Raw genomic sequence first — 17791 nt, forward strand, 5'->3', positions numbered from 1 at the left:
AGTCCTCCAAACACGAAACTTCAAGAAATAATTTGACATCGTCAGCGAACATTAGATATTTGGTTGAAATTGCTTTGCCGATGTCATTAATAAATAAATTGAATAAGAAAGGAGCTAGATGTGACCCCTGCGGAACACCAGAGGTAACTGAAAAAGTGCTGGAGAGGGAACTGGCGAATTTCACAATCATAGTACGCCCACGAAGATAACTAGAAATCCATTTCAAGACAGACCCAGACACACCATAGGCCCTAAGTTTTGCGACAAGAAGATCATGGTTGATCCTGTCGAATGCTTTGGAAAAGTCTAGGTAGATGCAATCGACTTGATTATGCCTTGAAAAAGCAGATGTGACATAATTTTGGAGTAAGATTAGATTTGTTGCAGTGGATATTCCACTGCGGAACCCGTGCTGTTCATTGACTATTGTATGTTTCAGGTCAAACGCAAGCTTATCTAGGACAAGGCTCTCAAATAATTTGGCAAACACAGGTTGAATGGCTATGGGCCTGTAGTTTGTAACTTCAGTTCTAGCACCAGATTTGTAGATGGGTATTATGAAACTAAGTTTTAAGTTAGCTGGATAAGTGCCATTCTTCAGCGGTAAGTTGAAGTATACAGCGAGGATAGGTGCTAAAACAGGACTGCAGTACTTTACTACTGCTGGAGGTATGAGATCAGGACCCATACCCTTGTTGGGATCCAGGGTATTGAGCTTCGCTTCAACCTCCTGAGCAGATAAGGTGAGGCTATATAGGTTGCAGTTTGTGTCTAGATCGAAAGTACTAGAGGGAAATGACAAGTTAGTATACACCGACAAGAAGAAATCTGCAAAAAGTTCACACTGTGACACAGGGTCCTCTGCTTCAATACCATTGTATTTCAAACAAGACGGTGAGGTTGACGTTTTAAGATTGTTGATATGAGACCAAAATACTTTTATATTATAAGGAATAGAAGATTCCAGAAATTCAGTGTATCTGTAATAAGCATCTGCCGCAAGTATTTTGCATTGCCTCCTGAGCAACTTAAATTCCTCGTAGAGGAAAATCTCACCGGTTGTCTTGAACCTTTTGTGCATTATTTTCTTCTGGATCACCAGTCTCTCTAGTTCAGAGCCAAACCAGGCAGGAAAAGCTGATCTTCTCACTGTCTTTACAGGACAGTTGACTTTGACGACTTCAGCAAGGCTATTGCAGAATGTCACAAAGTGTTGTTCAGCTTCCACCTGAGAGACTGATGGGTAGGATAAGCTTTGAAGCCACGCAAACACAGAATTAGTGACACATTTTCTAAAGTTATAACTTGACGAAGAGGAGTTCAAGTTGGCACAAGTCTTCTGGAAATTGATCACGAAAGATAAGGGTGGATGATTAATATCATGTGGGATGATCTCATCATCAGCAATAGACACTTTAGTTTCTGGAGAGGAAGTAAAGATGAGGTCGAGCATAACTCCACGATAATTTTTTATTTTATTGTGCTGTGACAGATTTAATAAACAAGCCAAGTTAAGCATTGGGAGGATGGACAAGGGGAGCAAAGAGAAACGTTTTCCCAGGTTGTTGTAGGTAGATTGAAATCTCCCAAAATAAAGAAATCTGAGCGAGACTGCAGGATTGTTTTTATTAAACATAGAATGGAATTTGGATATCCGATATTTAAATCTAGTTGTCTAGTAGAACTCTTTTCCCACAGTTCAGTGCTTTATAAAAAAATCTACCACATCAAATATTGCAGACCAAGTGGGTGGGTGGGTGGTTCCTCCTTCTGAGTGATGTTACTGCAGTAACACTTATTCACTGGCATTACTTTATTGATTGAACTCCCTAATTAAAAATAATTTGAAACCATTGTCCATATAAATTCCTGAATTTGGTATATTGATGTGATCAGATTGTCTTTAATTTTGGGACAATAAACCTTTATTTATGGTTAAGCGGTGCCTAAAATCGATAAATATATCTTTAGCATTTACTAAGCACACCCTTAACATAAATGTTTTGCACTTTCTTTTTATAAAATCTTACCATAGGGAATTTTATCACCAAGAGAATAATAACATTTTGTAATCTTCTTTACACAAACCTATGGTCTATATGAATAATTTTTATATGTACTGTACAGAGCCGCAGCTAGATATTTTACCAGGGGGGTAAGCCCTAAATTTGCCACCCTTTTCCACCACTCAATTCTGGCAATTTAAAAATTTACTTTTATGCCACTTCTAAATCAGATTGTAAACAATCCATAAATACTTAATAATTATTACTATATTTGTTATGAGAAAGATAAGGACAAACCAAAATTATTTTACTCCTGTATCAGTAACCTTTTTTCTGCAGTTCATTCTACGTAAATTTTAAGAATATAAAATTTCTATTTTTGTATAATGATAACTTCACTGGTTTTGCACCTGTATAAGCACTTCTGTTTGAGTGAATTATATTTCCAACGCCAATGTTGACTTTACCTTCTTAACAAGATCAAGTAAAGGTAACATACACAGCCCTGAGATGCCTACTTTTATCAAAATACAATTTAGATAGGTTTCATAATAGTCTAAATGTGCAATAACGTTAGACCACATTTTCTCTTATATCTGCATGACCACTGCTGGTTCAAGTGAATTATATTTCCAACACTAATTTTGAGTTTGCCTTTTTGCATAAAAAAAGGCAAACCGTAAAAAAAAACAAAAATAAGTCAAAAAGTTTATATTATGGCCATTGTTAATTCATTCTTAGTATTTTTAGTCCCATAGTTGATTTTGTTTTGTTTCCCAATCAAGAAAATATAACACAGATCAGAGAAGCCTACTTCTGTCAAAAAAGAACTAAGGAGGATTTTATATCAGTCTTTAAATTTATAGTAAATTGAATATAGTTTTTTGATAGTTTTTGAATATCTTAGAACATTTAGAGCTGGAATCAGTGCATTAGTTCAATAGAACAGTCCAGCAAAATTTAACTAGCATAGTTGTTGTCAACTGCTTTAAAGAGAGCCTTCGGAGTCAAATCCTGACCTATGTTTTAGGACTTCTTATGTTTTCTAAGTTATATTAGTACTTACCTAATCATTGAAATATAAATCGGTGTTAATAATTATGATTACTTATTAGAAAATGTACTCTCTATAAATGTAAACAAATTGAAAATAATAAACAATGTTTACACAGAACATTTGATTACATTTGACAGGCACATTCAATTAATATTACACAACTATTTTAGAGACCAAGATGGATTTTTCATTGCCTTAAAGTCCAGTGGGGCGTAGCCCATAGGGATTTTTAAAAATAAGAATAGGCCTACATTCATCCCAGGAACCACAAGATTATCCATGTAAAATTTCAGTACAATTGGTTGAGTAGTTTACGCATGAAAACAAAACAAAGGCACATTTATAATTTTATTAGGATATTTTATTATTAATGTTATTTACTATTTTCAAATTTTTAACCATGGTAGAGATAATAGTACTAATAAATGACATTCTTTTAAGTTAAGACAATTCTCTAGTTATTTCTTGTAAACTAAAAAACATAATTTTATTACAAAACACTAAACTCTGCATGATTGCTTATGCTCTTCAATGTTACTATGTAATTGGTATGGTACTTTGTCAACCTCTGATTGTTAGTGCTTCTTAAATAACGAATTTCAGCTTGCTGAAACATCTCTCCCCCAAAACAACTGGAAGAGTAAGGGTATTTGGGGAGATGTGATCCTTGGGTAGCTTTCATGTAAGTGTTGCTTGTAAATAGTTTTAAAAGTCAATAGAGGTATAGCATTTCTTGAATTGTTACGTATTTAGAGGCCATGTCATTTAAAACGTTATACATATTTGAACAATTTTCCAATGTTTAAATGTCAACTATTACCTCTGATGTAGTGTGTAAGCCCTTTAAATAGACTTATTTGATAGGAGTAAAGCAACCAAACTGAGACAACACGCAGAGCGGGTGCGGGCAGAGGCAAACAGAAGGTATAGTGTGAGCATTGCCAAAAGAGCTATTGAAGTTTTTGTTTAAAAAAATAATTTTACTTTTATAATTTATTTCACCAAATATATACATTTCCCCTGGCTACACCACTGATTGATAACCATTGGAATACATAATTTACAATTTACTCTTTCAAAACATCAAATCTGGTGTTCATATTGCTAAAAATATATATAATTTCAAGAGTACGCTACACCATGTGTCGCGTAATATGCCTCGCTAGGGTTTCACGCGCAATTTTAAAGCTATACAGCTCATTGCATTCTCTAGATGTTTTATGGAAAAACAGACAGGAATACATACAGTAAAGAAATGTTTTCATCCTCCTGGCAATTAAATGAGAAATTGTGTAAGCCTACTAAGTGATAGGTGCCAATGATGCTTAGCCAAATTCCATGGTTGGTCACCTTCATACAACTCATTTTTGTCATGTATTTAACTCATACAAGTAGAAATGAAGCGTCGTGTAAAATTTAAGTCTACAGAATAAATCTTTCTTGAGATACAGTACCTTGCCACATGATACATTCACGTTTTTAGTTCAGTGAGACAGATTTTATAGCAGTGATAAAACAATAAAAGTTCCAGTAATGACCAAACTAAAACACAAGAGTGTGTTAAACTGAAATATTTTCAATGATTTTTTACATTGACTCCAATCTTATATTTTCGTTTTACTCTATGAATAAAAATTTCACTTATTAAAATCTCAAATTATTGTACTCAGTTTGTTTACAAATTTATTTATTCTGCTATTTTCTCGTTGCCATAAGACCAATGTTAAAATATTCACTAATCTGAGTCAAATCTCATGGAGTGACAGACTCCATCATCGACCTCAGTGTGGCTAATATTAAAATGAAACTTCATGCAAAATTTTAAGCGTATAGGTCAGTTTGTTTTCCAGGCATTGTGCAGACAGACAGACAGACAAATACACAATACAATGAGTGATAAAATACCCATTGAGTGATAGGTCTCAATAACGCTCAGCCAACAAATAATTTTATTTTAATAAGAAATATACAATATACTTTTCAATTTAACCCACACGTATATCTATGGATGTCCATGAGCGGCATCATTAGCTGTAAATGGTGAGATATTGGAAAGAAATAGAAGTCTGACAGGTCCAATCTACTGCAGAAGATGGAAGTTGGAGTTGGTGGGCTCCATGAGTGTTGAACTAGCAATAATTTTTATGAATTTAAAGGCAGGAGTATAACTTTTCAAACTCATTGACATGATAAGAATCAGTGAAATTTAAAAGGGATTTGTCTTATTTTTATTGCCAGGGTGGTGTTACCACAGTAGTCTGGTGGCTTGTTCCTTCAAAATGAGCAGGTGCCGGCCACGGTAAATTAACAGAACCTTGTTGAATGAAATCTCTATTAAAAATTAAACATTTTAAATAACAATACTAAACGTTAATAAAAGCAATACTTTTCCAAATTGTTTATATTTTGGACTAGGCCTTTCGAAACCAAAGGTTTCATCATCAGGCGACTCTACAAATAAAAAGTTTGTGTGAAATAAACGCAATGTGATCTGTGTATTATATTTCATGTTCACTGTATTCAATATTTCATGTCGTGTCAATCACTGTCTGTGTATTTGTACCCTAAGCAAGGACTGACTACCAAGTATCAGTTGTAAAAGCTACCACTATCAACTGTGTAATTTCTTTTTTCTCACATTCTTGTGTGGTCATCCATTCATTATTCAATTCAAAGAGTTTTAAAGAGATTATCAGGTTTAGTGTTAAATTTTGATTGAATAAAGGTTAATAACAATGATCTGTTCTAACCTGAAACCCATATTATCAATACATCATTAGTTGGTCTTTTAGTCAGAAACACAAACTATTTATATATTTAATACCACTAGTGAATTATAACACATCCAATAATTAATTTAATTTTGCAAGGGCTTTCAGAATTGCGGATTCCATCATCAGGCAACTTCACAAATGAATTTGGTTTACTTCATTTAACTATATATTGTTGGTTGATCCTAAAATAGTTAAATTGAAATAAAAGATAACAAACAAGTTACTTAAATTATATTTAATTTACTTTGAATATAACACAAATACAATGTATATTTCTACATATTTTATACAAGTTTGTGTAGTTCTAAAAATATACAATTTATAGCATTCTTGGTATATACAACATTTACAATGTTCATAGGGATATAGTGTGAGGACGGCCTTTTATTTATTCTCGTTGGACAATTTGCTGCTGACCATTTCCCGGAATTGAGTGAGGATTCTGTTTTCCCTCTTCTGTCGTTCTTCCTTACTAAACATGGCCAGTGCTCGCTTCTCGTCAGCTGAGTAGATCTGATTCTCCTTACGGATACGCACAGCCTCCATCCTCCGATGCCTGCAATATGATAAACATGTAGATTACCAACTACGAAACATCTATTTATTTCCTTCTTACGTGGTACAGACGTGAACAGTAAAATATAATTAAATTTAAATTTTTCACAATCTGTCCATCTACGTGTGCGATTGATTATGAATTCAAGAATTGTTCATGAACATATAAACGTACTAATTTTAATGAAATTTACTAAAAAAAAAAAATGCCCTAATTTATATTTTTCCAAGTTTTCTAAACAAATTTCAGGTATAAAGATAGATACACCTTATATAGTATGATACATCATCATACGTTGAATAATGGCTATGCAATCCATACACCACAACCGTTGCCGGTTCAACTGATGAATGTAAAGCTCATCACTTTGTTGTTTTGCAAAATGTCATACCACTCCCTAATCACATTAAACCTTATAAACTCAATTTCTTGGAATGCTGGTAAGTGCCCAGGGTTGCAATAAACAAGAAATTTAACCGCATTTCCATTACTTTGAAAAATTTTAATATATTTAAAGTTTATTCCTCTTTAAAAAAAGCATAAATGTTGATTTTTTTCAATTTCCAATGAATACAAACCCTGATTTAACATAAAGCAGTAAGTGTTTTAATAAATACTAAGATATTTTTCAAATTGCCATAATTATTTTAAAGTTCTTAAATGGCATATATACCATTAAATGGCTCAGTAACCAAAGAAGTGGTTACAGTAATTATGCCCTAATCATTTGATATATCAAGATAATTATATATAGGCTACTAAAAAAAAACATCACCTACATGGATTAAAAATGAGTTACTACTCTGGAGAACACTGTCATCTACAGACAGTCAGAGTAAAATACTTGCAAAGTATATTAATGAATGTAAATATATAGATGGTGCGTTAAGGTTAGTATGACCATGAGCGATGCTAGACAGATTTTAGGTTATAAAAACGGATGGAGAGAATTTGTGATGATTTTTTTCAGTTGTTTTCTGTGGTACTAATGAAGATGTATGTAAACATGTAAAGACACATTCAGTAAAAGACTCTTAAGAAATCAGAAATCAGAAAATTTATTTGTCATTTAACACAAGAAACAGTGCAATAAACATCGTCACAGCCTAAGTTTGATTAAAAACCTTTTCGTATAAAATACAATGACTAGACTACTTTAAAACACAACATGTAGCAATAAAACTTTAAAAGACACATAACATATAGACTTAAAAAATATAAGTAAAGAAACATTAAATAAAAAATAAGGTTTAAGATGCGAGCCAAAGGATTAGTCTACTGTTAACGGCGAAAAACAAGAATTTTTAAAAATATAATAATATAAAAGGTTTAGTCATACAACTATATTCCACGATCTCATAGAAAGGCCAAACTTCACTCACCTGCTACCACTCATGACATAGCCGACAGCCTCGAATGAGGCGATTTGGTCTGAGGTAAGACCGATCTCTCCTCTGCGTGGGATACGCTTACCCTCGGCGACATACGCTGCCATGGCGGCCCCCTCTCCTGGCAGCAGCGCCTTGCCGTAGTCCTTCATCGTCAGAGTCACCTTGTCCTTCTGTACTGGGCCTACTACCTCCTCCTCTGTACCAGAGTCACCCACTGCAATTGTGAAATAATAGATCTCATTAAATTAACCACCAAGATACCAATTAATTATTTGTTAACAATTTCATAGTCAAAAGACTGAATGGTCAAGATATTAAAATATATTGAATGTCACTTTAAACAGTTATTTATTTTACACACTATGTCTGGGATTAAACACATTACAGGTAAATATATTTTTATAGTAATATTCAAAGCAGCTGAGTTATTGTGCATCCTGTTAATAATTTAATGTTATATCACAGCACTAGTATCTTATGTATAGTGATTGATTTCACATTTCTTAACTGTTAATAATATTAATTAAGAATACTGTGATTTTTTCTCCCAATTAATGTTTATTTGTTGTCAAATTGTGCGGAATTCTAATGAAAAACCACTAATCAGTCACAGAACAATGAGACAACACAATGATTTTGAAAGTTTTTGAAAGCGGTAGTATCTGATCTGTAGTTTTGATTATTGTTTTATGTCTCAATGTCCAAAAATCCACTTCAATCCATGGGCTTATATAAGAGAGCTCCCTCCACCCAAAAGATTTTTGAAAGACACACATTAAAATTGCACCAAGTAGTTTGTTTAAAACTAGAACACTTTCATGAGGTCTTAAGGTTCAACATTTTTCCAGGACTAAATTCCAAAGCCTCTATTTTTGAAGGGTATTATTTTAAATCTCCTAAATCATCCAGTGTGCCAGCAACCCCATGAAATAATTTCCTATATGCCACTGCTTCAATCTACTATACAATCTATAGAAATTACTTTCTCGTTTAATATGAGTTGCTAATAAATACTCACTAGTTTTCTCCACCCATTCGTCCTCTGAGCTGGAAGTGTCTGAAGATTCAGCTACCTTCTTCTTTTTCTTTTTATGTTTCTTTTTCTCCTTCTTTGACTTTTTACTTAATTTCTGTAAAAATATTAAAATTCATTAACAATTAAAGATTACTGTAAAATATTTACTAACGTAGGAAAAAAATTTCTATGAATATTACGTGTTTTTGAAATCAATATTTCCTTAACATCTTTGATCTCCTAACCCTTACATATTTATCAAAGCCATCTTTCTATTAATTTCTCTTTGACTTTTCTGTAACCATATTAATTCATACTGTGTAACAGTAAAGAAAATATTAATTCCATGAAAAATTAATTATAACTGTAGGTTAATAATTTCTCAGCATCTGATTATAGATTGTATTTATTACACAATATTAATTTTAATTTCAATACTATTAGATGACTTATAAAATAATAAATACTAGTAAGTCAATTTTTATTTCTTCTGGCCGGAGTAATGTTTCTTATAGGAAAACTAGCTGTAACCCGCTTCTTTGACACAATTTTTAAAATTGAAGTCCATATCGTACTTACTAACACCATTATGTTGTAATATGATGGAGCCCTATAATATTTTTTAAATGTAAGAAGGCATACATCAAATACATATTATAGTGTTCATGGTTAAGAGGAGCAGAGGTTAAGAGAAATTGCGATCTCTGGTTAGGAGCACTCCAGATCGCAAGTGCTTACCGAACTATCTCCAAACCCGACGTGCCAGGACCATCCCAATCAACTTGCTCACTTCTAAAAGGACGTTTGACGGCCAGGCTGATAAGAGATCTGAGAGAATAGGTGGAGCGACAACATGATGAGGTAAATTTCTACCTGACCCAGTTCATCACAGGTCATGGCCAATTTCGAACGTACGTTTTTAAGATGGATAAGTTTGAAAGCTTGGAATGTCCCTATGGGGATGTGGAGCACAACAATGCCAACCAAACATTCTTCTTCTCCAGATGGTGGGAAAAGGAAAAAAGGAGACTTTCCTAAGATTGCTATAGGAAAATGGTCTCTGACAGAGACTTGAAATACTGTCTCTGCTTAAATAGAGGGCACTGAAAACCAATAAATTAGAAGAAAGGTAATAAATCCTTGCTGTTGCCCAACAGATGGCCTGATACTGTAGGAGCCCTCTGTTGGCTAAATAGGCACTCTAATGTGGAAAGCGATCACCCCGAGAGGGAGTGATGTCTAGGCCGGTGGGGGTTTTTTGATGAGTCTCACTCACCAGCAAATTTTGCTGGTTGTACACCCCATCAATAAAAAAGTTGCCCTGATCAATAACATATATACATATGTATGCCTTGTAAGCCTACTATGGTAAAAATAAATCTGTTTCCGGTATAAAGGGAAAATCCTTACAAAGTTCATGCACTATCTCGATATAATCATTATCACAGGTTTTGAATTATAGAAGACATGTTTTTTATGGCTGTAGTCTGAGAAAGAATGGATAATTGAGGCATGTTAGTCTTCATTCCTCTGATTTTCCACTACACAACTGCTATCACAATGTTAAGGAATACAACCAGTTTTGAGTACCTTGCTGTTATGTGCAAAAATTCACAGCTTTGTTTATTAATGTGGCTCTTGTAACACTATTTATATACTATTTCCAACACAATAAATGTGTTTAATTCATCACAGTCTGGAATAAAATTAACTTTATTTTTGCTATCTGAATTATACTACTGATAAAATACTCTATACTTAATATTTTCTCAAATTTAAATGTAAACAAATGTTTTAGCCTCTTGAATAGGTGATTAGTATCACTTGAATTTGAACTATGAAACATAAACATTACTTTCCAAATTCTAAATTATTTGGGAAAGTTTTCCAATCTTTTTCTTGATATAAACCCTCCTCGGACTTCAAAGACTATTTCAAAAAAAGGATTAGCCAAATTGGTCTATCTAGTGTCAAGATTAGCGCTTAGCAACACAATTAGTTATTCATTTTTATTTATAAGATGTAGAACAGAAAACATTTTTTTAAGACATAAACAGCAGCAAGTAAAATATTAATTAAATTAAAAAACATTGTAATATTTTTATATAAACGTGTAAAATAATATCACACACAAAATGAAAATATATCAACAAAAATTCTGTTTTACTTAACATGTGAAATTGTTGATAAATAAATTGTCATGTGATGTTACAATGGAGAAGAGTATAAGCTCTCTTGTAAAACACACTTTTTCATAACATATAACAACAGAAAATGTCCGAAATCCTGTTATCCTTTCAAACCTTCTGTCAATAACAAACTTTATACAAAGGATCATCACTTATCTTTAGAAGCCAAAGATGATATTCGTAAATACTTTGACTCGATTTAAAAAACTGAATGGTTTTCAACTACTGTAAAATCCGATTTTTAAAATGCATTAACGCTGAAGGGGATTACTTGGATCAAGCCTAACATTTAGTAAGTCTACTACCAAAAAATGTTTATATATCTCAAAACTTTCAGAGTAACACTTGTAATGTGCATAAGACAATTAATAGCCTATCAGTAGTAAACTTTGGTGTTTTCCAAAACACTAATCCACTCCCAACCCTTACCTTTTTCTTGTCAGATTTCTTCTTCTTTTTCTTCTTCTTATTGGAGCCACTTTCACAATCTGAATGATTTGCTGACATATTTAGTACAGTGTCGTTACCATCTGAACTGAAAAATATAATTTTTTATTTATAGATTTTTTCAAGTGCAGTAAACATATTTTACATACTTTAATCTGATGACAAAACTGTTGCTGATCCAAGACAACCTCAGTATTTGCTATGAGATAACCATAACAAACTACATAATCAATGCATTTTTCTCTTCTACGGTTGAATAAGTATGGTGCTATATGAATATGAAACATTGCACAAACATATATTGTGCTTTTCTTTCTCATGATTTAGTTAATTCATCACATAAAATAGCTGTGGTGGAAAGGATTGATTCATTGTGAATATTGACCTACAACTTGGTACAGCGTTCAACCTAGTACAGTTTTACTCCTGAAATCTGGAGTCTCAATTTGTCTAAAGAGATCCATAAAGGTCAACAACTTCAGACAGACGTGGACTCCAGATTCCAGAAGTTAAAAATACCAGTGTCAGATTTCAAAAACTGCACAAAACGGAAAGTGAAATAGGACTTATCGAAATATTTACATTAAATTCATCACTTGTGAAATAATAAAATTATGGATCACTTTGTTCTTATCTCATCTATGAGTAAGGAATAGACAAATGACTTCTACTAATAAGCACATATGTATAGTCTATTTATGTGTTGCAGATTGTGACCGATTTCTCGATTTTTGAAATTTTAACTAAGTGTGCCTTGTCCACTAACAACTGCAGATTTGCAAAACCGGTTTTACATACATAGAAAAGATTTTGAACATTACCACATCTCTTTTCCTGTTCCTGATAGTAATGCGAGATCGTGATAGTTCCACATGTTTGATAGTGTAAGGCCTGTGGTAATTTGACTGCCGTAAAGTACCTACCAATGTTTGCTATCCATGTCAAGATGTCAGTTGAACAGCTAGTAAGTGAAAGATATTTCTATTTCAATGGTACTAATTGCATACTAAAACATATTTAATAGGTATATTTTTGTGTTACAACAATCACTGTTCACCAGAATGGCCTAACGTTGTTCCTTAATTAATAAAGCTTTCAAACTTTTTTATATCCTATTCAAACTAAACAAAAATATGAAATTAGCCTACAGTATTTATCTAGAGGAAACTTACTCTTCAGCATGGGTGGGAGATTTCCCCCACACCTGTTCCACACCAACCAAGGTTATCCGCTCTCTCTCCTGCCGCCTGTGGTCCATGAAATCATCCATCGCTGAGCTGTGATGGCGCTCCCTGTGGCCATTAGATCGAGACTGACTGCGTCTATCCCTGCGGGGGTCATCTCGGCGACTGCTACCAGCCCTGTCAAAGGGCCTAACAAAGTTGTCGTCATCCGTCTCTTTCCATTTGTCATGTCTCCATCTTCCCTCTGGTAGCTTAGAGCTTGACACACTTTCACTTCTTCTTTCATAGTGTCTTTCATTTTTACTAGTTTCTTTTTTTACTGAAAAATCAGGTCGCTTATGTTTACTCGTAGAGTGTTTGTGATCACTGTCGTCACTATCTGATAAACTAGATGATTTTCTCTTGCGCCTGACCGGACTATGAGACGACGATGAATATCCAGGTGGAGCCATCTAAAACAAGTTTTTCATACAGTACGGCCATTACTCAAATACCAAACAAATGTTTTTACTTTGTTAGAATTAATTTGGAACAATATTCAATACATTAAAAAGAGCTAGAAATAACTAATTATAAATAACTATAATTAGAAAGTTTATGTATTCAATAGTTTAGCTATTTCTAATCGATAATTGATACCCTAATTTGATTGTGGTGGTGGCCGCTTACTATTCTGTAAGCTTGTGACACAAATAATACATGTTAATCACCATTGTACTTATGGCCATTACTCAAATACCATACTTTGTTTGAATTAATTTGGAACAATATTGATATTCAAAACATTAAAAAGATCTGGAAATAATTAAGGGGAGACTTTAATAAGTGGCCAAATTCAATTGTTATTATCAAACGATTCGTTATATAATTCAACTTCAATATTATATAATAATCATACACTTTAAGGCTAACAGTACATGAATAACAAGAATAATAAATTACAATTTTTAATGAAATACACTTAAAAATAGCATTAAATTAACAAAACCAACTTTGACCTAGACTTAAATAAAAAAAAAACTAATATTTACAGCATGGAGCATATAAACTAATGGATAATTTTTATTAAATGAAGTTAAGGATTCTCTCTATTGGTTTTACTAAAAGCCGCATTTACATCTTGACCAATTGAAACAAATCTCATCACTTTTACGAGATGTCTCACATAATTTCCACAAATTCGTCCCCTTAACCTCAAAGTTAACAAAGTGTTTTATTTATAGACAATTATTTCCAATATTCAAGGCGTACCACACGTTGCAATTATGATGTACACTGTTCTTTGTTTTATAAGGACTCAAGGTATGTTTATCTTTGAAAATAGTAAAAGGTATCTTACGTAAATGTTATTTTTTTTGTAACATTTTATAAATATAGATAGCATAGTTTTTATATTAATATAATAATTTTTAAGATTTAAAACCAGCAGAACTATTTTGGTATTTGAAACACCTATTACTAATTTGGTCTGACATTTTGTTTTCAGTATTTTTGATGGTCATGAATATCAATGATTTGATTGTTTTGGTGGCCGCTTATTATACTGCAGCCTTGTAATTAATAAACTGAAATAATATTGTAAGTTAAACATACCGCTGTGGCTATATGGCCGGCTACCGTCTGTAGTTTAGACAGACGGGCGATGAGTGGTGACGTCAAACGTGACGTAACGAAAGGGCAGCCATAACTGTCACCTTTACACCACTGCCTTAGAAATATAAAAAACACGATTTGTAGACTATTTTATTAATTGCATATTATGCATTGGTAATGTATTGAACGGTAATGTAATAAAAGTGTACGCTTAAATAAATTAAAAAAGAAGAAATAGACAACTAAAAATTAACCATGTACCAGAATCTACACTTCGTAGTTTATTAAGACATAGTTTTGTTTCTCTCAATTTTACTGGGATGTTTCAATTAATAGCCATTAAGAGAAATCATAATTAATTATAAATAATTTTTGTCATATTAAATATGTATGTCATTTAATACCATAAAATAACTGGAACATTTGTTTTATTTACTAATAACACTCAAATGGTTATGATTTCATTGTATATTGTATGTAAGTGGTAAGAGGGAAATTAGTCTCTCGTCTTGAGATATTTGAAAATCAATTCTTCCATTTACCGATTACAAATAGTTTTATTATTAATCACTTATGTATTATCGGACTTTAGCAGGACTGTAAGTTCTTATAGAAGGGATATTGGTACAGTTTAACCCTTTTAATGCCGGCCATTTTTTTATTGTACCAGTCAAAATTGCCAAGGAGGAATGCGCTGTTGTGCATTCATTTACAAAAAATGCTGTATCTTTTTTATTTTTCATTAGATTTGCATGAATTTTTATTTTATTTACTCGTATTTAAATGCTGTTTTTTAAATAATAAAAAGACATTTTAATTTGAAACAAACACAATATTTAATTTTAAAAATGATGTAAATAAAAAATAAAATAAAAGAATAAAAATTGTGTTTGGCATCTGATAATTTATTTTTAAAATTATACTAAAATTATGAGCATGATATCATTATAAACTAGAGCAATTGCTTAGAACATATACCAAATTTGAAGGTGCTACCTTGAAACATAGCTGCACTATGAGGATTTTCCCAAAACTGGTAGGCCTCCTCTAGGCCTACCAGTGGAAACTGAAGGTAAACTTATCTGTGCCACATCCCCCTCACTATCTAATAACTCCTCATTATCTGATGGTAAGATACAGTCAGGATCGTCATCAGTGTCATCCACATCACTTTGATTGTCATCAATAGCCCTAACAATAATATCAGATTCGTTCTCGGCATCTGAATCTGACAAATTCTGAAGGAAATCGTCACTCAGTTCGTCTTGCACTTAATTATTGTTCCCTCACTCACAGGAGAGTTAGATGTAACTCTTTTACTCATTTTATCCTTGATCAACAAAAGTAACACTTCAAAACACTTTCGATAACATTGTAAACAACAACAATGAACGAAGATTTCAGTAACATAACCCGATCAACTGGTTTTGACAGCTGTCTAGGTAGTTCGTCAATTCTAGTCAAAGACGACGAAAATAGAAATCCAAAGTTCTTCAAATGGCTTCTTTCATTATCCTTTGCTCCTAAACAACCAAAATACCGAATATTTTGGCATTTAAACATAACAGTAGCCAGTAACGATAAAAAAAACAGACGTCCGACATATCGGACGTTGGCGTTTTCGGCAAAAATGCCGACGTCCGATATGTCGGACGTCGGCAGTAAAAGGGTTAAAGTATATAGCATATCTCGAATCACTTATTCTTAATTGAATATGGTCCGTATTTTCTTTATTATTGATAAAAGTTTTCAACTGGTCAAAAGAACCAAACTTTCTACAACCCGCCATTTTAATAACAATGCACAGTGCTACTTCAAAACCTTTGGCGTCACAGTCTGTGATGACGTCATAGTCGTTCCCGTTCCTTGAAACCAAGACCGGTGACCGGGCATATAGCCACTCCGTAAATATAAGTTACTGTAGTAGCCTATTGAATTATTCATTAGATAAAAACAATCAAAACATTCAATACAAACAACCGAATAAGAGTGTTGTGGACTGCTTATTAAAGTCTACCCAAAATTAATTGTAAATAACTACAGCCTAGTTAGAATATTTTTGTATTTATAGGCCTAGTTTAGGTAATTTTAATCAATAGTTTGGTACCCTGATTCTATTGTAGTGAGGGTCTTACTATACTGCAGCAGCCTAAAACACTGCCACTATAAAGGGTTTCTGCTCCACTTTGAGGGTTAGATTAAGCTAACTAATAAAACTAAAACATTGGGACAAGTACAAGGGACATTTTGTCAGAATTACAAGACCATTGTCAAATCACATAACTTAGGAGTTTGGCCTTCAAGCATAAAATATCTGGATTAAGCTAAAACTACAATTTCCCAATATCATTCTTATTTGAACCATGATAAAAAATTGAACTAATTACGATAAAGACCCACATAGACCTATTACTTAAGTAACCAGACGAAATAATTACCTCACTTATATTCTAATGTTATTAGAAACAAAACCAAACACACAATTCAACGTTCTACATACAATATAAACATAGTAGTACACACACACACACTTATATTACTTCCCATTGACATAGACAAATGACTACAGACAGATTTTTTTTGTTTACAAATTCGCATAAAAAGATGCAGGCTTAAGTTATATTACATGCTGCCTCGCTTTTCTGATATCGTGACTGCTTTTTCAAATTGCAAATTCTCTGTAGTGTATTTGTGTAGTGTACAAAGATAAATTGTATTAGTTTTCAAAACTTTTCCTCGAGTTAGTACGAAAAACCGCCACTTGCTGCTAAAATTGTTCATTACATCTTGCTTTTCCAAATGTGTATTAGTTTTCACATGTTAGTTAAGTTACACTGAAAAAGAAAAGTATTGAAAAAAGTTAAGCGGAAAAAGAAATCAGGCAGAAGCTGCTACACAACCACTCTTGTGTAAATCTTAAAAAGGACGGGAAGAATTCATTGAGGCACTCACACTTATAATAAATGATGAAAAGTAAAGCCTTGGCACCTCTTCGGCATGTAATGAATGTCTTTATATCTTTAGCTTCATCAGAACAAAATTGGCGGGCCCCATGATGAACAATCCTCGATCTTTGTAGGCTAATATACGACAATGTTTTACAAAATCGGTATACATATAAATAGTTTCTTAATATTTGAGCATCTAACTGCTCAGAGAGAGCATTTTCAGTACATTGCTTTGTATCGAATTATCGGGACTCACAAAGGTAAGAGGATTATTCTTAAAATTATTTATTTTGTTATGTGTGGTAGTTTAAATAAAATTACTTTTTTGTTATTAGGCTAGATAATCTAGAAGTTTGGTGTAGCCAAAAAGTTTTTAAATAAAAAGCTGCTTCATAACATTTTATTTTAAAAATAAGTGTCATAACTACTTTCCTTAGTATATTGCTTTATATGCTAATTCAATTGCACGTATCTTTTTATTTAGCTTACAACAATTACACTTATATTAAATTCATTTCGTCCCTGCTTTGTTTGTGGGGAAATTATTCCTCTTTCTGGACGATATTTTGTATTACTAGCATTAAGTTTTGTTTTAAATTGAGAGTGTATGTGCTTATTAAAATAGAAATCC

General features: G+C 32.8%; 1 protein-coding gene across 1 annotated transcript; it reads right to left on the bottom strand.

The window, feature by feature from the left end:
* Positions 1–6057: 6057 nt before the first annotated feature.
* On the bottom strand, positions 6058–16791 carry LOC124362127 (NKAP family protein CG6066). Its single transcript, XM_046816345.1, has 6 exons — positions 16651–16791; positions 12608–13071; positions 11418–11523; positions 8803–8914; positions 7776–7998; positions 6058–6393 (listed from the first exon to the last, which is right to left on the bottom strand). Exons 2-6 carry the CDS (start codon positions 13069–13071, stop codon positions 6222–6224), a joined length of 1077 nt encoding a protein of 358 aa, XP_046672301.1. The 5' UTR covers positions 16651–16791; the 3' UTR covers positions 6058–6221.
* Positions 16792–17791: the final 1000 nt, after the last annotated feature.

The sequence above is a fragment of the Homalodisca vitripennis genome, chromosome 5 (assembly GCF_021130785.1).
Source record: "Homalodisca vitripennis isolate AUS2020 chromosome 5, UT_GWSS_2.1, whole genome shotgun sequence".
NCBI classification, from domain to species: Eukaryota; Metazoa; Arthropoda; class Insecta; order Hemiptera; family Cicadellidae; genus Homalodisca; species Homalodisca vitripennis.